This window comes from Brassica napus, chromosome C7 (genome assembly GCF_020379485.1).
Source record: "Brassica napus cultivar Da-Ae chromosome C7, Da-Ae, whole genome shotgun sequence".
In the NCBI taxonomy this organism is placed as follows: domain Eukaryota; kingdom Viridiplantae; phylum Streptophyta; class Magnoliopsida; order Brassicales; family Brassicaceae; genus Brassica; species Brassica napus.
In genome coordinates this window covers 39,444,495-39,467,004 of record NC_063450.1, presented here as the reverse complement: position 1 = coordinate 39,467,004, position 22,510 = coordinate 39,444,495, and the positions used below count along the sequence as shown (strand labels likewise).

Here is a 22,510-nt window from a genome sequence, read left to right as displayed (position 1 = left end):
TCGATGGCCCTCTTATAAACATATACTATTTATTTCTTAGTATTGTCATTTAGTATAACAACGTTCATAATAAATTTAAAATTATATATAACAATTACATATTATATTTTCAGAAATTTTGTGAAAACTAAGGGTCTTCTTCATGTATTATATCAGACGTATCGTCAATGTCATCATCGATTCTATTTGAGCTGTCATGATTCTGGCTTATCTGCCCTCGTGTTCTGGACTAATACAATATGAAATCAAATCTTTTTTTTTATATATTTCAAGTTTTTAGAATAATTAAAAATGGGGAGAACTTGCCTGTTGAGAGTTCGAAGAGCTAAGATAAGAATATAAACAAGGTGAAAAACGCATAAATCGCAGTTGCGTTATACAGTTCTTTTAATTCTGTGTCGTTACAAATACGCGATAATGCAACCGGATGGATGTCAACTGGTAAGAGTAGCTTTGGTCTGTAGATCCTTACAACAAGAGAGCACATGACAGACAAAGCTAGTGTTTAAGCTACACAAAGACTTACTACATGCCAACCAACTGCTCTATTTTTGTAGATTTGTCAACGTCAATATCAATATTAATGTATATAATAAAACAAGTAGCATTGATTGAAGTATGCAACATTTTTGACCAATTATTACGCGAAACAAATGTCCAATTAACCAAAAAAGTTGTTTTGCATTCTCTCCATCTCGCCAATAATCGCAACCACCATGTTAGCTGTGGCATTATCAGGCGCAACGTTTACCGTCGTGATGGTTAGAAATGTGTTGCTTGTGTCGGATCGTATCGTTGCGAATGACGGATCTACATCCAACAAGGGCATGTGCTCCCTATCCATTTTACAAAAAAATGGAATTTTTTAACTATTTGTTGTAGCGGACCGGATGCAGCAATGAGCCAGATGTTCTACAAGAGTCAGGCATTTGGTCCGTGCTGGAGGCCAGACGCTTTACTAGCTTTACTAGAGTCAGCCAACCCTTCTTTAATATGATATCGTCCGTTTTAGATTTAAGCTTTCATAGATTTATTTTTGGGTTAGTTATTTCCGAAAAAGCTTCATACCAAGTGCAGTTGTGATTTTATTATGTGTAATATCCAATGTGGGATTTGTATTGTTAATTTCTTCTAACAGTCTTTCTCTCAAACTAAGGACCACGAAACTTTGGTACGGTTGTGACGGACCAGATGTACTTTTGGACCAGATGCTCTACAAGAGCTAGACTGGATACCGTGCTAGAGGCCAGACGCTCTACTAGAGCGAGACGTCTGTCACCAGATGTTCAATCTCTCTCTTAATATGATATTTGCCATGTTCGTTTCTCTGACGCAGTGTCAAGCAGAGATCAAATTCTCATATGAACCAAAAGGGTTCAGATTATTCTGATATGGACCCCTTCTTTTTTTTCCATTTTGTATTTAAATTTAATTCGAAAATTAGAGGAAACAACCAAAAAACCTAAAAGACTTAAACATATTTACAAATTCATGTCATTAATATCTTCCTAGAACCAGACCCAAAATCCGACCCAGATTCAAACCCTATTTTTTTTTCTTTCTTTCTCTTGTCTTCTCCATTGATACTTCTTTAGTTTTAAAGCAAAGTCAATTTTCTTCAGTCACTTATCAATTTTCTTTTTCTTATCTCAAATCGATCAACCCATAGTTTTGTTTTAATCCATTATGTCTTATTTGAAACCAGATCTCCTCATATACGTACGAGATTCATAAAAAAATAAGAACGCAGAGTATTACTAGTACAACTAGTACAACTCCAACTAGTGCAACTAGTACAACTAAAACAAGTATAACTTGTACTACTAAATTGAGTATAACCAATATAACTGGTACAATTAGAACTCGAATTACTAGTACTTTGCAACTAATATGGTGATATTTAGTTTTTTTCAGCGTATGAATGATATTAAAAAGATGATGTTGAACAAATAATACATATTAGTCTAATCTTTCCCGCTTGCATCTGTCAAAATACATGTATAATTAGAACAACTAGAAGTCTAAAACATGTATAATTACTACAATTTTACAATTAATATGATTATATTTAATTTTTGTTTTCAACGTATGAATGATATTTTAGAAAGGGATGATGTATCACCAATGAAAATATTGGTTTAATCTTCATGGATGTGTCAAAATATGTTAATAGTTTGTTTATATAATATTTGTTTTGATAATGATCTGTTTTACCATTTGTACTAGTTGTACCAGTTGTATTATATATGGAAGAAAATCATCTTCATGTTTTTGCTCCCGAAGCCGAATAAGACAACTGTCGAGCGAGAAAAGATTGCAGTTTAAGATCTGGAAGAGTATACTCCAAAAGATAATGCATAAGTCATCACTAGTTTGAAAAAAAATGCATAAACATTAATATTTGGTATTTGGACTACAACAATAATAGTTTAACTGGTTTAACTACAGTAGTACTATTACTAGTTTAATTGTGGCAACACTTGATTTGTGTTTTTCTAGTGCTGGTTAGTAGGTTTCTCGCCTCAAAGTTCATTTTCTTGATATGGACATGAAAATATTATAAGAAATAGAGCAATTGTAATCACAAACACAAGAAGAACATGGTGAAACTTGCATATTTTGATATAAAATATGATATACATATGTTTGTTGTATCTACAAATTTGATTTCAAATAGTTTTTGATTCTTATGTTTGCAAATTAGTACATTTCACTCAGTTTATTATTTAATTCTATTTTATAATTTAAAATTTTTCCTACAAAAAAAACAAATCTTCAAAAATTAATGAAGTTTTTAAAAAATTATGAAATTTATAATCCCAATACCATCAGTTTCTTTTTAATATCTAAATTTTTTATAAATATTATTTAGTTTTACGTTTTGTATTTACGTACCTAACAAATTTTTCTCTTAATTTTATCGACTTTGATTTAATGTATTTCAACCAAAAGAAATAGATAACAGGTTAGACTACACAAAAAATATTTAGGAATAGTACAACTAGTACAACTACTTGATTTAATATTCAACCATAATCTTTAAAACATGATATACGTTTAAAACGTGATGCACAATAGAAAATGAAATAACATATTTGTACCAGTATTCGAGTTGTACCGGTTTGTACATAGTTGTACTAGTTTTTGAGTTGTACCAGTTTGTACATAGTTATATTTGGCAGTGAAATCGAAAAAACTAGTTGTACGACATAAAATTTAAACTTACCTCAGTTGTACCACTTCTTTATGTGTACATGTCTTTGCCCCAATAAAATGAAACCACAAATTTTGTTAAAATACATTTCATGTATGTTTTCCAAAAATTATGTGGACAAAGAAGTTAACAAACCTTAAAAGTATAAGGTAGATCATGCAAACTTATGTGATTGTGCTAGATTTGCAAAAAACAAAAACCCATGAAATATCATAAGGAACCTTTATAAATACTTTACAATTTAGCCACTTTATTGATTTTTTCATATGACATACTCGAAGGAATATTTAAATTTCAGAACCTGAATAGTTGTACTAGTTATATCAGTATCACTAGTCTGGTAAATAAGAAATAGTAGTACCATTTATACTAGTCGAACATATATTGTGTGATATATAGTTTTTCCATGATGAATGATGAAGCACTGGATATATTGACATGTAATATGTCAAATTCCATTGATCTATTCAATAATACTTAGAACAATAATGTTCAGCAATTTCTCCACGCTTAATGATAGCAACAATTGCATGCACACAAGTTTTGAGAACCTGCATAGTTGTACAGTCTCGGGGTTCCTTTTCTCCCAGACTCAGTACTTTTTTTTCCCTCTCTCTCTCTACTTGTACTAGTTTTTGAGTTGTACCAATTTGTTTAACTACAATTAACTAAAACCATCTCTTTTCTTTTGGTCAAACCGTATGCATCTCTCACTACGCTAACCTAGCCACACCACTTTTGTCAAGGGTGACTAGATTGGTTTTGTTGTTGTACTTCTCTTCCTTCCTCTATTTCCTCTTGATCACATTTTTTCTTTTCTTTTGTTTCTCCTTTCTTCTTCTTCTTACATAATTATAATACGTTAGTACATGGAGGAAGAGACGACTTGGAGCTGCCGCATCTTATCACCACGGTCAATGTTCTTCACTACCGGAGAGACATGCCATCAAACCGGACTGGAGTTGTCATACATCACCGTAGGAGGAGTCGTGCCATCGGAAGCCATCATTGATGCTCTCGCTGGTGATATACAATGAAGAGAAGTTTTGACGGTGATCGTTGGAGCCTCGGAGGAGTTGTGCCATCTGAAGCCATCATTAATGCTCTCCTTTGTGATATGATATACAATGAAGTCGAGCAGTTTTAACGTGGAGAGAAGTACACGAACTGGAGCTTTCACTGCCGACCACCAACATGCACCACCGGACGTGCATCTCATGCCACCGGAGAAGTAGTTACATTACTGGAGCCAATGGCCGAATATTCGATAACCGTTAAGGAATAAACAGAACGCATCAATGGAGAGAGTCAAAGTGAATGATTAGAAGATGAGAGGAAGAAACCATGGTTGACAGTTTACAAAACAAAAAAAAACGATGGTTGATGAGGAAGAAGAATGAGTGGGTCCAAGTGCTTGTTGATTGGTTAGTTGGAGAAGTAAAAGACAGAAAATTATTAAGGGTATAAGTATAAATTCACCTGAAGTGATCCAATATAGATTAAAATAGGAGGTAATAGATTATTTTTTAGGCTTTTGGTCCATATCAGATTAATGTTCGTCAAGCAGCGACCAAAGATTAACAAACAGGTGAGCGAAATTTTAACTATATGTTGTTATATAGTTTCTCTATCATTCCTGGTCTTTTCTTTATTTTTATTGCCGCTGCAAATAACAGCGTTTCCCACTCAACTGCTGCTAGCGTCATCTTCTAACTCTCTAATTTGATTGGTTGTTGAGCTCGTTCCGAAAACGAACAGGGCAATTTTTTAAGCCCTCATGAATTTGTTCTTGTGTTAGTTATTCCCTAAAAAGCTCTATACTAAGTAGAGTTGGACCAAATATATATATATTAGATTTTATTATGTCTAATATCCTATGTGTGACTGATAATATGATCTAACCCAAAAAAATCACTAGGAGTAAAAAGAGGGAAACAGAAGAAGAGGTTAATGAATGTGCCTAGAGTTATTTTCTAGAGACACGATATCAAAGCACAACTCTGAGCGCAAACTTAAAGGGCAAAACAAAAATATCGGACGTCAGAGCGAAACAATCTAAAATAGACAGTTTTTTTTTTTGGCTAAATGGTAAATATTCATTAGTTAAAATGAAACTACAAAGTTGCATAAGCCCAAAAAAAAAAGTGTAAAAAAACTTATGGAACAGACCGGTAGAATTGAAATCTGAAACAAATTTTAAAAACTACAATTTCTGATCAACTTTCGCCAAGGCGGGTAGGAAAACCGACGACGCCATTTAGCACGAACCCTAGTCTCCCGACGACGCTTCAAGGTACGAACCCTAGACTCCCGACGACACTTTGAATACAAACCAAAAGACCGGAAAGACTCGCCACACGAACCCAGCAGAGACTGACGACACCCATCCTTAGCACGAACCCAGCAGAAACCGACGACGCTTCACGACATGAACCCAGCGAATTCCTAAGACGATACAACCAAAGATCTGAAAAGCGAGCGGGTAACCGAACCCGTCACTACCAAGAGCAAAAGGGAAAGCGGGTTGAATAGCGGCAGCTACTCCACGAAACGTAGCACTTTGACACACCGGGACCGAGCAGTCCGCAACCACCAGAGACTCACTCTAGTGCTGGGATGTTGGAAACTACTCCTCAGGCCACCGAGACCAGACCAAACCGAATGACACACCAGTATAGAACAGGTCTCCTCAGGAACCGTCACTGAGAACCAGTGACAAGATCGATCGAGCCAGGAGATAAGCTTGCACGAGCAAAGCTATAACTCCATAAGACGTGACTAAAGCGCAACTCAGAAACGGTGAGCCTCCGCGAAAGAATCAACCGTGAGAGTGTGACGGGAGAGCCAATGACCGGAGAAGATCGAGGCGGAAGCATCTCTGTCACGGCAGGATAACAGAGCCATAGACGACTCATCACCGACACCGTGCATTGAACAACACGCGCCATCGTCAAAGCGGAGGAGCCGACACACAACGAATCCTACACCTTGGACGCGCCTTTGTGGATTAACCACTCAGAAACCACCTGAACGGTAGCCACACGAGCCTCCTCCGACGAGACGCCAAGCGAAGGAATGCATCACGTGCCACCGCTCCACTCCGTCCGAACTTCGATGAAAGAAACACGACGATGAAGAACAGATCTGGTACGGAGGAGTCTCCACACGAGAGCACGCGCCACCAAACGCCAAGATTTGTCGTAGATCTAAAGTGACAAGGAACCAGACAAATCTTGACCCAAAAGCCGACTAGCTTCACTCTGCCTCCGAGACGCACCTCACCGGAATTCCAGAGATTGACGACCCTCTCAGTCCAAGCTCCCTCATGAGCAGGAGGCGGAGAAGAGATAGTCAACAATGGACCAGAACACATGAAGCATATCGGTACACCGGAAGGGGAGGAGCGGCTACAAAAAAGGAAAAGTGAGAGAGGGGAGGAGAAGTCACTCTGACGTTGGTGACGAGCCGAACGCCGGAGGAGAACAGCGACTGTCTTTGTTTTGGTGGCTTTAGAGAGAGGAAAGAGGAGAGAGAGGAGAGAGATTTTCAAATAGACAGTTTTTGTTTCTTCTTTTGGTTCACCGGTGAGGTCGTGAAGAAGCTTCAAAATAATCTTTCTCTGCATTATCCAATCTGTCTTGGAACATCGTCCACTCTCTCCCGCACCTTTCCCTCACCTTATGAGATAAACAGATAAAATGTCATAAAGAGTTTTTTTTTTTTTGGTCAAAAAAAAGAGTTTTTGTCATAAAGAGTTTTTGTTATCTTACAATACTAAAAATTCTTAAATCTCAAAGGAGAGGTCATCCACGTCTGCAAAGAAAATCATCCAATCAGAAGAGTCCATTTTGACATGTCATCATACAAATGCTTACTCTACGTATAATTAACCCGGGCCACTTTGACTGAGCTTAAACAATTTCAAGTTGCCCATTTTATGAAAAGCCCACAACCCTTTCAACACTAGATGGGTCGTCGCAGTCGAGCTACGACTCTTGCACGCACCCTCAACGTTCCAAACTGTAAGTTCATCCGTCTGCAACTCGCCGTTACGGTGAATTAATATTTACCCCCTCTAAATCATTCAATTCTGTTTTTTACTCATTTCTTTGCGAGATATGTTATCGTTCCACCTCCCTTTCTTTCTCCTCCCATAAAATTCCCTTTCTAAATCTTATTTTCGACCAAAATCAAAAACTTTTGTGGAAGAACATAAAGCCATGGCCATGAAATCTGTTCAATCCTCCGGCGAGTCTCCACTGCTCAATTTTCAGTCAGACATGTGAGCATGGTCCTATAAATTCAGGTTATATATGATGAACAAATGGAGTCCCGATGGAAATTCTAATGATTATCGACGTTTGAATCATCACAATCAGACTACGTACTAATCTGAAACAATGTTGTTTGAAACAATGTTGTTGTGTTTGTTTTTTGGTGTCATTGTTGGGTTCTGTTGACGCTCCGGCCGCGAGAAAGAAAGAGAGTTTTTGGGTGAATAATGGAGCGGTCCCGTTGCACCAGTGAATGGATCACTCCTGGAATCGTATCGAAGGAAATGTTGAATGATGGGTTCCTGCACTTCTTCTCTCTTTCCCCTGTCAATATTGATTTTGTGGGTGCGATTAGCTTTTTGTGAGAATTATTTACGAAAATGTGGTATTTGTAGCTTGATTGTGGCTGTTAGGGTTGCGGGGCGGAGTGAGTGAATTGTACCCGGAGTGACCCGATTAGCCCTTCGTCTTTTCATTTTCGGCAAAACAACCTAATTAAAGTGATCAAGGATTTCAAGAAGCAGTCTGTACAATGGACATGATGGTAACAATATTTTTTTTTCATTTCTATGAGGTAATAATACTCAAGTCATATTGTAAAGGTAAAGATTGGTCGTGTCATGTTTGTTTTGTGTTTTGTATGTTTACAGATAGATATGATGTCAGAGGCAATTGATGAAACAGTTGACAAAGGGAAATCTTAAGAAGAAACTGAAGATCCCACTGACCAGGTTAGTTATTGCAATTTCAATCACAAGAACACCTTTCGTTTACACACCTTCCGACTTCTATCAAAAGTCTTCTTGCTACTATGTTAAACGTCTCTTCTTTTAGTAAATTCTAAATACCAATATAAATAATATATATATTTTTTTTTTGGTTGTTTTTGTTTCTCTGTGAATGTAACATTGTAAATGTCTCAACTTGGTGTCAAGGTTGGAGAGAGAGAGTGCTTATACGGAAATCTTGGGGCAAGTGATCAAAGGTTGGGTGATAACTCTCAACATAGCTGACTTTGTTCACATAACCGTACCAAGTGAGTTTGGTCAGTGGCGATTCAAGTATCATTCTGTCAGTGTGTACGGATTGTTCGCATACAATATGTTAGAATCTCTACACGATGAGTCAATGACAGAATACTATTGGAGTCTCCACTGAGACCTTTGTGTATGCCATATTCTTTTCCTTTCCGCTTGAATCAAATTAGCTAGCTGTCAAATTGATTTCAGCCAAAATAAAAAATAAAACAGGGTCCACATTCGGGTGCAAGGCAAGTGGAGTAAAGGATCAATGGAATTGGCGAAAGAGGATGGAAACTCTTCATTACGAGACGGAGAGGTTAGACCCGAAGAAGTTTTAAACTGAGATTAAGATTCAATCCTTGAGATATATTTACGAAACAATGTTTGTAACATAGACACAGACAACAGTGGAACAATCACATATGAAGAATTGGAAGTAAGGACTATCCAAATTTGGATCTAGACTCAAAGAAGCAGAAGTGAAGCAGCTCATGAATGCTGTAAGTTGGTTGAAAACTTGAAACTATTTTTCTATTCCCTTATTTTGCTATAAAGACTCATGTGTCAAGGGAGTTCTGATTTTGGCTTATGTTGATAGGGACGGGCTAATCTGACTGCATTGAGTTCATTACTGCAACATTGCTTGAAAGTATTGAGAATCTTCACAAAGCCTTCCAGAATTTGACAAGACAGTAACGGGTAAACAACACATTTCTTCTCGGCTCTTTCCTTCTTTACCGTCATATAAATAAGTACGAGTCTGAAAGCTTTGCTTTTGATCAAAACTTTTGTGCAGATACATTTCAATAGACGAATAAGAAGCTGTGCTGGAGGACTATGTAATGGGAAATGATGCAACTATCAAAGAGGTTCCCTCATAAGAAAATTCATATAACCTGATCTTTAAAAAAATTCATCATCATCTCTGGGTGCCGTTTTTGATCAATGTCTTTCTCCAGTTAAGAGTGCTTCTCACGGTAGAGTTTCACTTTGATTGAAGAGGTATTATCCTTCACTTTTTTTATTTCTATGCTCTGTTAATGTATCACATACTTCTCATGTTATATGTCTTTTGTATAGCTTCTGCAATCTCTATAATATTATGGACGACCAGTATGCTCATTTTGAACTATGCATGACAGCTCTTACATGGGCGGTTCACAGAAGGTTACTGATATGCTGAGAGTATAGGATGACTCAATGAATTCAAGACCGAAATTGAACTCCTCACAAGAATACACAAACACTTGGTGTATTCGATTAAAATTTATAATTATTTTTTTTGTGTTGTTGTCGTATTATTTACAGAAAATGAAAAGTTATACGTAGGAAACAATTCTTTTAAATGTTAATCTGTGATTCAGAAACTATTGATTGATTACTTAGGAGTTAGGAGAAAGAAGACAAAGTAATTAAAAGATATTTACATTTTGGTTTTTGGATTTATATATTATGCAAATTGTTATTGAACACGTAAGATGAAACTTTTTAAAAATTCAACTAAAACAAAAAACAAACATAAACAAATAAATTTTTAACATTGCTTGATAATGCTAATGCATAAACACAAAATAGTTGGTAATACTATAAGCATATAATATAATATTAAAAAATATATATAATTTGTTTTATTGGTCTGTAGCATCACTCAGTACAGAGAAAAATGTTGAAAATACAAAGTAGTTGACTTATTATAAAACTTGATCAAAATTTTGGAATAGGTCAGGTGGTTATTAACCTTATAAGCAATTTCATGCTCTAACCAATGGCGAATCTGCATAGGTTTTGGGAGGACAGCTGCCACCTATGATTTTGTGAAAGTTGTTTAAAGACTTTTTATGTTTGCTCTTTTTTTTTTGTCATCTGATAATATTAACAAAGCTCAAAAGAACAATTTACAAGAAAACAAAGAAAACCCAAACAATTGGGTCGAAATTCAAAAAAGCCCAAAGAGAAAACTGAAAGATTCCTAACTTGTCATCACCACGTGGAAGCCGCCAAACGTTTTAGGGGGCACGTGGAAGATGAACAGGGAAGTCCCCAGTCTTCACCGGCATGCAAATCGTCGCCGGAATTCTAACCGGAGTCCACCGGAACACACCGGAGCAGGACATAAGGAAAGGAACCGTCGCCAACAATTTGAGATCAATTCACAGAACCAAGATTTCAACAGATCCACGCTTCAAAGAAGAAATCAGCCGCAAGCAAATCGATCCGATTCATCAGAAATTCCTAAACAAAGCAGATCATCTTTATTGATGCAGATAAGATCGAAGATGAACCAGCCCATAACAGGGGAAGGAAAGGCCATTCCGATGAAGATCGAAACCTAACTGAATCTCGCGGTTGAACATAAAGGCGAGAAGCCGAGAAGAAAACAGAAAAAAAAAGCAAAGAAAAAGAAAACAACAGAAATATAAACGCCGGATGAACCGGCAAGGAGCCAGCCGTCGACACCGAGGGATAAGGAGCGACGCCGGAGTCAGAAGCCGGCAAACGACACTGAAGGAGCCATCGTTTCCGGAAGGGAAGCCCGATCACACGGGAACCGAACTCATCTCATCTCTAACCCTCTGAAAGATATATGATTTGATAAGAGGGTAGAGATTGGGAGAGTTTTCTCTCTCTTGCTTTCTGTTGGACTTTATTGTTTGTTGATGTTTGCTCTTTTTATATGTTATTTCATAGAGTGGATGGTGAAATAACAGAAGAAAATTTGTAGAAAGAGGACAAAAAGAGTTAGAAAGAGATTTTGGTTACTTAACAAAATTGAATTATTTTTGTGGCCATAAAGTGTAATTGATGTGTTTTATACTCTGATGTCCCGAATGAAAATGGATTCTAGATTTGTTACCGGTTGTAACTTTCTAAGATTTTAAAGAAAGTCACTATTGTATGTGTAAATTCTTTAAAATTCTTATGTGATATGTTAAAAAGCATTGTAGTAAAAATTCAGATTATCGAATATTACAGATAGAAAAAAGAAATTAAGTAAACATATCTGATCTTTTACCTTCCAATTTATCAATTAGAAATATTATGGCTTTAAGGTAGTTAGTGAAAAAGCATCTCATATTTGAAGTTGGAGAAATTTTTGAAGGCCATGTTACGTTTTTTTCTTTTCACATAATCTTCTGATATAGTGATTAACTTCATGACTTGATAGAAACATGATTCATCATCATACATTAGTTGTATGATACTATAATTTAAAAACAAAATAGTAAAAATTATGAACAATTAACTAAGTAAAATAACTGAAACAAATTTTCAAAGCTTCCATTTAAATAGCTGATTTTCCCTATCAAAATTCAAAAATTATTATTATTTTAATTTTTATTTAAACTCTCACATATATAGTAGAAAAATATTCAAAATATGCAAAGTTTTTAACTCAATGTGACACAAATAAACTGATGATTCAAAAAATTGAATTAAACAAAATATAGAAAGAAACTTGCAAAAGATATTATAACATTTTTAAAGTTATTGATCATAAATTATCCAAATGATCACTTAAAATATGTCATAGTAAAATAAAAAAATTTCCTAGAATTTTAAATGAACAATTCCTAGATTTTAAAGCTGATATTTTAAGTAAAATAATTAACATGTTGGTGATCTACAAGAATTACAAACATTATTGTATTTCATTTTTTCATACAATACAATTAAATTTATAAACAAATATTAGAAGTTTAAAATAGAAATTAAATATTAGAATATAAAAAAAACATTTACATCATCCCACATGAGAAATAAGCAGAATTCTGCAAGAGAGAAGAAAAAAATATCTTTCTCTACCTTTGTAATCCTTATTGTCGCGATTTTTTTTGTTTTTGATAAAATACAATCCTACTTTAAAAATAAAAATTTGATATATTGAACAAGTAATATTAAAATAATATAATATTATTCATTTATAAAAAATAAAGTACAAAAATTATTGAATTATTAAATTTAAAATAACCAACTAACAAAAAAATCAAATAAAATTAAAATACGCGCGGAAAAAATCTCTAGTATCAGTAAGACTCTAAAGAAAACACAGATATAATCTTGCATGGGATATTTTACCCCTTCCCATGGTTGTTTCCCTTCCTCTGGTCGTCCCTGTTAGGGGTGGGCAAAAAAAAATGAACCGAACCGAGTCAAACCGAACCGACTGAACCGAAACCGATTCAAACTGAACCAAAATCTATTTCAAACCATTTGGTTGAAGATTTCTCCAACCCGAATGGTTCGGTTTAAACCGAACCGGACAGAGAAACCGATGTGTTTTGTAATTATTTAAATTAAAAATATTAGTAATATCAATATACTAAAATTCTAATACTATATCACGTATTTTCCATTTTTCATTCATTAACATATATTCTTCTAACCTAATATGTAATCATCAAAATATTTGATTTAAAAAAAATAGAAAAGTTTGTATGTTTATATTTTTGTATATGTAAACGTGGATGTTAAATATAAATCTAAAACCTAAAGCAAATTTTATTAAAAACAAAAGTTCTTCTCTACAGTATCACATGGAAGATGATTCATTACAAACTTTTTAATAATGATATAAGAGACATTACTAATGATGCTTTTTATTTTATTTTAGTTAACTTTCATTTGTTTTAATTCTTATATACTTTTTGTGACTTTAGAAAAAATATCTTTCAGTTTTATATTGAATTTAGTTCACATAATTTATGTTTTAGAATATAATTTCTTTTAAAAAAATAAACTAAGAAGCACCTAATTAAACTGATCCAAAAAACAAACCGAACCGAATATAAACCGAATCGAATATAAACCGAACCGAACACAAACCGAACTAACTATGGTTTATTTCAGTTGGAAAATACTAGAACCGAACTAACCAAACCGAACCGAATCCGAACCGAGAAAATAACCGAAGTGCCCACCCCTAGTCCCTGTCATATTTTAGAATTCACCGAAAACAAAGAAAAAATGATAAAAAAACTCTGTTCATTGTATTGACACCACACCACCAATGCTGTGAATAATATAAATACTACATATGTCTACTGAATAAACAGGAATGTAATTACATGATTAACACAGCTACTCCCCGTGGTTTTGAAACTGGATGGGGCTTATTTTTCCTATGTATGATATTCATTCATTGGAGAAGTTGTCTTATATTATTTGTAAAGCCGGCCACATAGTGCTAAATCTTAGTTTAGTAAAAAACCCATAACATAAATGGAAAGAGAGATTCGAGAACATACTTGGTTCCCTAGTGATGGAACCACCTTGATGAACAATCCACTGGGCATCTACAACTCCAATCTTCTCGTGTGCGTTCTGTTAACAGCAAGATCAATCAAGCATATTATATGCCATACACAGCGCCATGCTTTACGGGAGAAAACCGGAGCCATAATCTCAACGAATCTAATTCCGGTTTACATCAAAAAGCAAAAATGATTAAGATATTCACTTGCTACGCAACTACTAGAGGAACTACATTGACAGGTAAGTAAAGTAGCATACGCTGCACAAGGGGGTAAATTTGAATCACTGCACCAGCCATTCCTCTCCTCCGCATGCCTCCAAGAAAAACATAAGAACAGATGATATGGCATTACTGCATAAGTGCCATGGTAGAAACAGAACTTATAGGAACTGCATCATATAAATAATCCTAACTTGTGGACTTCAGTGTCGTCTCTCTTCTTCGTCATCTCCCACGTGAGCCCTTCATATAGCTGTCAAATGGTCCGTCCATGGTCCAAATGGGCATGACCAGTTGGACCATTTCAGTTTTGGGCACTAATAGGTTGTCCATATTGGACAATGGTCCAAACAAATGTCCAAGACCAATAGACACCATGTCCAAATAGGCATGCCCATGGATACCCAATAAAATTTATAAATATTTTTTAATTATTAGTCTAGATCTTATTTCTAAAATTTTGAAATTATATTTACTTTCCAAAATTATAAATGTATTTTTTTCTTGTCAAAACTGTAAAACTATGTTTTCCTTTCAAAATCGAGAAATTTCATTTTTCCGTCGAAACCGAAAAATTACGTTTGCCCGCCAAAACCAGAAATTCGTTTTCCCGCCAAAACCGAAAATTGCGCTTTCCCGCAAAAACCGAGAAATTACGCTTTCCCACCAAAACCGAGAAATTGTGTTTTCCCGCCAAAACCGAGAAATTGCGTTTTCCCGTCAAAACCGAAAATTGCGTTTTTTCCGCCAAAACCGAGAAATTACGTTTTCCCACCGAAACCGAGAAATTGTGTTTTCCCGCCAAAACCGAGAAATTGTGTTTTCCCGCCAAAACCGAGAAATTGTGTTTTCCCACTGAAACCGAGAAATTGTGTTTTCCCGCCAAAACCGAGAAATTGTGTTTTCCCGCCAAAACCGAGAAATCGCGTTTTCCCGCTGAAACAGAGAAATCGCGTTTTCCCGCCAAAACCGAGAAATTGCGTTTTCCCGCCAAAATCGAGAAATTGTGTTTTCCCGCTGAAACCGAGAAATTGCGTTTTCCCGCCAAAACCGAGAAATTGTGTTTTCCCGCTGAAACCGAGAAATTGCGTTTTCCCGTCCGAACCGAGAAATTGCGTTTTCCCGCCATAACCGAGAAATTGCGTTTTTCCGCCAAAACCGAGAAATTGCGTTTTCCCACCAAAACCGAGAATTGTGTTTTCCCGCTGAAACCGAGAAATTGTGTTTTCCCGCCGAAACCGAGAAATTGCGTTTTCCCGCCAAAACCGAGAAATTGCATTTTCCCGCCAAACTAATGAAATACATTTTTCCGTCAAAATTGTAAAATTATGTTTTCCGTCAAAATCGTGAATTTTTTATTTTAACGATAAAACTATTGTTTTGGGTTAAATTGTAAAGTTATGTTTTTTTTTGTTAAACTCATAAACATGTTTTAGGAAACCCATGGACAACCATTGTCCATTTGGTCTTCACCCAATTGGACCATGTACCAATTGGTCTTTTGTCCAGTTGAACCATTTATAAATTGGGGACGTCCATAGCCCGCCCAAAATGAATTGGACTGGGCTAGCCCATGGTCAGCACGCCCAATTGACACCTCTAACCCTTCGTACGGTTCCAACCCAGGCTGTGAGATCTCCAAACCATGTTTCTTCACCACCGCCAGATACCTGTCAAAAGAAAACTAAATCTTCATCACCTTGAAATAGCCATTTTAAGAAAGTCGAAGCTTTGGGGAATAAAACATACTTTTCCGAATCGAAGTGTTCCACGCCTAGATCCTCGTCCCATATGAAGATATACTCATAGGGGGCGACTATGTCAGGATGAAGAAATCGCTTGGCGTACCACCTTCAAGAAAAAATGAATAGAATTTTAAGTAAATCTTAGAAACTCCTACTTAAGGAAAGAAGCTGGCTAACCATTTTGTTTGTTTCCGAATGCTCACATGAATAGCTCGCTTGGACCATTCAAATTTTCCCCATTCGCTGGCCCGTCCATCGTAGTGAAACAGCATTATAGTGAAATTATCTGAGAAATGAGAAACGCAAAGTTAAAGCAATGAGAAAAGGAGAAGAAAAAGAAGTACAGGGAGGAAGCAGGATACCTTCTTCGGCGTCTATATTTTTCCTCTGATCATAACCAACTGTAAATGTTACAAGATACCGCTGCTTGGTTTTTATGTACTGCATGCATGTCAACCGAATTTTCCCATAATCTTGAAGCCATACTGTTATACAAAAATGTATGAACCTCATTAGGGTCACCCCACAATCTACGGAGGTACAAATCTGATTCAGGCGTGACTATATCTGGGGTAGCCTCTCAGCACCACGACAGTTAGTAGGAACCCATATCTGCATTAGCTTAGAAAGTTCCATCATCATATTTCGAATAAAAACATAGAAAGTCTAATAATAGCTAGTCCCAACCTTAGTGTCATTATAGCTATAAGGGGGATCAGGGATGTCTTACTTGAGTTTGGGGCTCTTTGTGGAAGAAGACCAAGCACTAAATAGTCTTTTTTCTTGACAAGTCAGAGTATTTATCCTCAATGTATGCAAGATCGATGGAGGGAAACAATGTGGATGGAAGATTCATCTTAACCATTTCAAAACAAGAAGATAAAAAAAAAACCATTACTGTGTAGGCAAATGTCATAATCAAGTTCAAAATGAATGGAAAAGGTATAGAGAAATGATGCACGAAGGGAAGAGGTACTCTTACCTTAGTTAAGGTAAGGGTTGGGAAAGTAATACCCATAAGGAAACCAACTATAACACCGAAGAAGGATGTTAGAAGAAGTTTCATCATTTGACTTGGTCTTCTCATCGTTTCACTGTAACTCCAAAGAGAAATATTACATATAAGGATTGAAATTAGAAAAGGTTTTACTGCCTGTATATTGATTAATACCTGTTCAAAAAAAGAACACAAGCACCTGCCAGAGAATATACCTAGTCATAGGTTGTTTATCTGATATATACTGTCAATGCATGTGTAAAGTTGTGCTACAGAGAAGTCATCATGACTCCTTTCCTTCACTTTCGTCACAAATGCATTTTTTGATTACTCTTAACTACAAAAAAAAATAGAGTAAGGAAAGATGATCAATTTAAGAAACAACGGAAAAAAAAACGAGATAAAAGCCAATGACAGAGTAGAAAATTCGATTATCTTTAACCAATCCGCAATAGCAGAATCACAGTGGATTGATCCCAATTTTCGATACTCATGCGTCAAAATTAATAATTCCCACCAAAAAAGATCATCCATTCTAAATTAACAGAGTCAAAATATCATAAACTCATAAATAAATAAATCAAGCTTTTCTTTCACATTTGTTCAGTGAAACTATCGATACTGCAGCATGCGATCACAGAAAAAAATTCAAAAAGAGCGAAGAACATACGATCATATAACGAAACAGACACGAACACAAAGGGAACACACAGTTTTGGTCGTGTCTGACTTTTAGTGACAGCAGAATTAGAAAAAAAACACAGAAACTCCTAAAAGGTTGATCACCATTCGCAACGGAGCAGAAAAGAATTCTCCTTGAGCTTCTCGAGATCTTACAGCTTTCGAAATCAAGAACTGGTTCCAAGCTTCGTCGAAATTACTACAGGGAACCGGCAAAATCGGCAGCCTTTGTTTAACTCTTGGGACCACAATCATCTCTTCTTCTCTTGCTAACTTTGGTGCAAGTTACACTCGTGTCAATATGCAAGGCCCAGTAAGAGCTTAATTTGGGCCTTTCATTCAGCCCCATTTAAATTAGGCATGACATACACATGTCCGGGACTGTTAAGCTAACCACGTGGCAGCCAGATAGAATATAACATTATGATAATCACAGATTAAGGAATCTAAGATTTAGTGATAAAAATCACGCATCAAGAGATATTTATCCTAAGTTTTTTTTTCTCTTATTTTTGGGTCATCTTTTTAATTAAACATAGCATAAACAGTAATTCAAGGTTAGTATTAGCTTGAATAAAAAAAAATTAATTGTTTAAATTCGAATCTATACTCTCATATATAAAGTTACACACCTTCCAAATCGTAATTTTAGAATTTGATCCGGATTAAACCACTAATCTCATTAACAACGAATGAAAATATGGAATATTCTCTTAATAACTTTCCCCTTTCTACAAACGGCGTCGTAACGTCTCCTGAATTGTGCCAATCAAAATCTAACACAAACAAAAATTAAAAAATCGACTTGGATTTTGAAATTATTCTTTTTTTTTATAAAACGAGAAAAAAAAAACTCAGATCTTTTTTCTAGTTCCTGAGAGAGTTTTCAACATCGAAACATAAATTATTAATTTGCCTGATTTTCTGCAGCAGCCTGAGAACGATGTCGTCATCGCCGGACATTGCCGGAATTCTGGAGAACACGAAGGAGCTTGATCGGTTAAGGAAGGAACAAGAAGAAGTTCTTGTCGAGATCAATAAGATGCATAAGAAGCTTCAAGCTAGTATGTCTTTTCTTCTGCTTTCGATCTTCATTGATTTCAATTATTATCCTTGATTGTGTTAAAAAAAATTAGTTTTTTTGTCTTTGTCTAAATCGTTTGTGTGTTTAGATCTTCGAAGTAATTGACCAAGTAATGTTACATAATTCCATAGTACATCAATACATATTATCTGCCCAAGAAACCAAATAGTAAGAGACGTAATCTCATTAATGTAAGAGAATGGTCTAACTTTATGTTTCCATGGAAGAAAGGATTTAGATTTAGCCAAGTTCCTTTAACAGTTTTCTGACATTTATTATTTGTCAATGTCTCTTAAACTTGTTTGGAGAGTTTTCATTTTCTCAAAACTAAACCTTGATATAGTAACCAGGAAGTATTCACACAGTGTGGTTATGGTAAATAGGCAATCCAAATCTCATTTCCGAATATTAGACCGAAAAAAATCTAATATATAAGTCTGGTCCAACTCCATTTAGTACGAGGCCATAAAAGCCTTCACAAGAACAAATCCGTAAGGGCTTTTAGGCCCAAACGGACAATATCATAATAAGCGAGGGGTTTGGACATGTGTTTCCGTCACAACACAGTTGATTTGATGTATCATATCATCTATTATGGAAACAAACTAATGAGAATCTGAAGCTTTTTCATAGTAGAGTCATACAGGGTGAAATCTTTTTTTTTTTGAATTATACGGAGTATCCTGGCCCCACTTAGCGATGCTGAAATGTTAATTCCCTAGTGGCTGGGACTCGGTGGCTTCACCACCGTATTGGGCTTTTGCCCGCGTTTACAGGGTGAAATTAGATAACTTAGTGTGACTCTTTATAGCTGAGATTTGCTTTCCATTGCACATATCCACATTTGGGTGTATCAGATATATTTAGCTATATGGATTAAGGCAATTAATTGAGTCACAAACAATCTCTTTTATGTTTGTTTATGGAATTCTAGTGAGCATTATTAGCCTTAAAAGTTCATCTTTTCTTATGGAGGTTATTATGCTCATCCGATTGGTAACGTTATCTGGCTTATTGTGTTCAAAATGCAGCGCCTGAGGTAGTTGAGAAGCCTGGTGATACTTCTTTGTCAAAGCTTAAAAATTTGTACATTCAAGCCAAAGAGCTTTCAGAAAGTGAAGTAACGTAAGCCACATCCCTTCATCATTTCCTTTTCATTGTTACATCGACTGAGTTAGAGAGTGATGATACAGCCAAATGACAACTTATCTTGGTTTTATAACACCAATCTTATACCTTTGTGTTTAACGCAGTGTTTCAAACATTCTGCTCACTCAGTTGGATTCCCTGCTTCCATCTGGACCAACAGGGCAACAACGCAGAAAACTAGGTATACTTCGATTACCATTTAGACCTTTTGGATAGTCCTTTGTTGTTTGATCTTTGAGCTACATTGTTCTTGTGAGAAAGCAAAGACTTGAATACTCTTTTGAGTCTCGAAATTCTCCAATGATTTCGTTATATATATAAGTGTGATTAAGATTTTTCCGATGCTTGTAATGATATCACATAAGTGGCAGAAGGCAACGATCAGAAGAGGAAGAGAATGAAAGTGGAATCAGATGTACAAAGAGTTTCTCCTTCCGTGAGAAACCAAATCGAGGCTTATGCCAGTCTAAGGGGTGAACAGGTACCAACAAGAGCTACTTCTCTTCTTTGAGTAGGTTCACTAAATCCAAAGAAGTTCATAATAACATTTTTTTTTTTATGTAGGTTGCTGCAAGAGTCACTGCCGATGATGCTGAGAAGGATGAATGGTTTGTGGTGAAAGTGATTCACTTCGATAGAGAAACAAAAGAGTAAGCTTAGACCCTTTTAATAAGAATCCCACATTCTTTAAAGATAAGATAAGTCTTCTTATATGTGAATAAAACCGATACATGGATCTAAAAAGAAAGCTCAAACTTTTGTGACAGAGTTGAAGTACTTGATGAAGAGCCAGGAGATGATGAAGAAGGAGGTGGCCAGAGGTAATTAATTAAGGCGCTCATATGAAAACTTTTTTTGCAGTGTCATTTTGACTAAGTTGCTGATTATTTTTTTTCTTGTAATCTTGTAGGACGTATAAACTATCAATGTCGTGTATATTACCGTTTCCAAAAAGGAATGACCCTTCAACCACACAAGAGTTTCTACCAGGGAAACCTGTCTTAGCTGTGTATCCAGGAACCACGGCGCTTTACAAGGCGACTGTAATAAGCACCCCACGAAAGGTTAGTTTTGTTGTTGTTTCCACACCATTTCAATGTCGCTTCAACAAGAAACTAAACTCTAAATACTCAAACCTGCATGTTGAACATCCGGTTCCAGAGGAAGTCTGACGAGTAAGTTCCTCCATACTTTTGCTCATATCCATCATAAACTAATTTAAGCATCATCATAAGAGCTTAATTATGATAAAACTTCTGATGGCACCAGGTACTTGCTGGAATTCGATGATGACGAAGAAGACGGAGCATTGCCACAAAGAACAGTACCTTTTCACAAAGTGGTAGCTTTACCAGAAGGCCATCGCCAGTGATGTCAGATGGGTAAATGAGAGACTCTTCATGTATGTTTCTTTGAGGCCAAAGCAAAACTTAAAGGATTGTTGTCTTCGTTTGTGTTGAAAAGAGATCAATTTGAAGAATAAAGAGGTAAGTTGGTCTTTTTTCTATTCAGTTCGTGATAAAAGCTACTCTAGTTTAACGTAATAGGTGAGTGTATATATGTGTTGGTATTATATCATGTCGAGACACAATGTTGAACACAAAAGAAACTCTGTTTTGTTCGTGTGAAATTTACGTTTACAAGTTTTGGCGGCTTAAATGCAAACTTTAAGAGGGTGAAGGACATTGATAGTTCAATGAAGAGTGAACTGTAAACTCGTTATTGTCCAGACTCAACAGAGCCCCATAGAATGGCCTTTGCTTCTGCGTCTAGAAGAGGATATATCTTGGCTCCGTACCACCCTATAACATTCCCTATCTTGTCTCTGAGTATCTATCCTACACTATATTGGTGACCCATTCACTCGCAACTTTATTAAACAACCAAAGAGAAGTTCACAGAGCAAAAGCATATGATCTTGAAGCTCCCAAACTCCCTCGAACTCTCAAAAACTTGAGACCAAGCTCAAATCCAGATGCAGCAACGGCATGAGATAGTACAACTGATCTCGGATCCTTTTTATATAGCCAAGTCCGCTGAAAAAAACTGACTCTATTAACCAATCAAAGCTACCCATCAGCACTTGTTTATACCAGCTCATCATCTCCAAGCTTCCTTTGTTTCCTCTCCACTGCATATCAGCGTTACTTCGTTTACACTATACCAGTAGTTTGCAACCAGTTGTGCTCCTTAAACTATGTGTGGAGCCTAAATATATTGATTGGAGAAACAACGCTCATTTCCAAGTTCTCTATAATCTATATCAACCATGGGAAGGCATTTAGTCAATCTAAAGTCTCCTTATTGCATCTTTGTTTAACAAATCAATCTATGTGCAAGATTCTCTAATGAAGATTTGTAAGGCTTAGGATAGAACAAGAAAGCCAAAAGAGATAAACCTCGAACAACCTGACCAAATATTCAAACAATACATGCATGATAGTAGGACGGTTCTCGGTTGCAGTCGTTGAGCGCTCTAGTGGCTCGTTTGGTTGTGCTCACATCCCATCATTTCATAAGTTCATTTGTCCTTGTGTAGTGGTGCAGCATTGCTTCTCTTTACAGGTTAGAGGCTTCAGGTCGGGGTTTTGTTGGTGTTTACAACCCGTTTTATGCTTGGATCGCATTACTTCCGAAGTCGATCAAATAAAGGTTGCTCGGTGATCTTGTTTTGACTATCCAGAAGGCGCAGTTTAGCTTTCGGTTGCGAATTGAGGTGTGTAGCTTCTGGTTCTGTGCTCCTACCTCCGGTGGTGGCTGGTGGTTCTGTTCTTTAGTTGACTAGGGGGTTTGCAAAGCTGCGTGGTGAATTATGAATCAATTGGAGCAGTGTTTTCGGGGAGGCCAAAATTACCGAATGTGGTCTCATGA

The 22,510-nt window shown here is 36.2% G+C and overlaps 2 protein-coding genes across 12 annotated transcripts; one reads left to right on the top strand and one right to left on the bottom strand.

Moving 5' to 3' along the window:
* Nucleotides 1-15,293: 15,293 nt before the first annotated feature.
* LOC111207879 lies at nucleotides 15,294-17,684 on the bottom strand. 9 transcript variants are annotated; one of them, XR_002660099.2, is made up of 8 exons: nucleotides 17,512-17,684; nucleotides 16,900-17,062; nucleotides 16,711-16,822; nucleotides 16,459-16,584; nucleotides 16,091-16,340; nucleotides 15,932-16,014; nucleotides 15,733-15,834; nucleotides 15,294-15,653 (listed from the first exon to the last, which is right to left on the bottom strand). XR_002660099.2 is itself a non-coding variant. In XM_022706348.2 (8 exons), exons 5-8 carry the CDS (start codon nucleotides 16,239-16,241, stop codon nucleotides 15,416-15,418), a joined length of 600 nt encoding a protein of 199 aa, XP_022562069.1. In that variant the 5' UTR covers nucleotides 16,242-16,340; nucleotides 16,459-16,584; nucleotides 16,711-16,822; nucleotides 16,900-17,062; nucleotides 17,512-17,684; the 3' UTR covers nucleotides 15,294-15,415. The 9 variants fall into 9 exon arrangements, 8 of the variants coding, with proteins under 8 accessions (XP_022562069.1, XP_022562073.1, XP_048618068.1 ...); XM_022706348.2 differs by having other exon boundaries at nucleotides 15,906-16,014; XM_022706352.2 differs by having other exon boundaries at nucleotides 15,906-16,014; nucleotides 16,091-16,213.
* Nucleotides 17,685-18,220: 536 nt separating this feature from the next.
* Nucleotides 18,221-21,282, top strand: LOC111198743 (SAGA-associated factor 29 homolog A). Of its 3 annotated transcripts, none has more exons than XM_048762108.1 (9): nucleotides 18,221-18,470; nucleotides 19,522-19,615; nucleotides 19,744-19,820; nucleotides 20,014-20,120; nucleotides 20,204-20,289; nucleotides 20,407-20,460; nucleotides 20,550-20,703; nucleotides 20,801-20,814; nucleotides 20,909-21,282. In XM_048762108.1, the coding sequence occupies exons 1-9, from the start codon at nucleotides 18,350-18,352 to the stop codon at nucleotides 21,009-21,011; spliced, it is 810 nt and encodes a 269-aa protein (XP_048618065.1). In that variant the 5' UTR covers nucleotides 18,221-18,349; the 3' UTR covers nucleotides 21,012-21,282. The 3 variants fall into 3 exon arrangements, with proteins under 3 accessions (XP_048618065.1, XP_048618064.1, XP_048618063.1); XM_048762107.1 differs by having other exon boundaries at nucleotides 20,011-20,120; XM_048762106.1 differs by having other exon boundaries at nucleotides 20,005-20,120.
* Nucleotides 21,283-22,510: the final 1,228 nt, after the last annotated feature.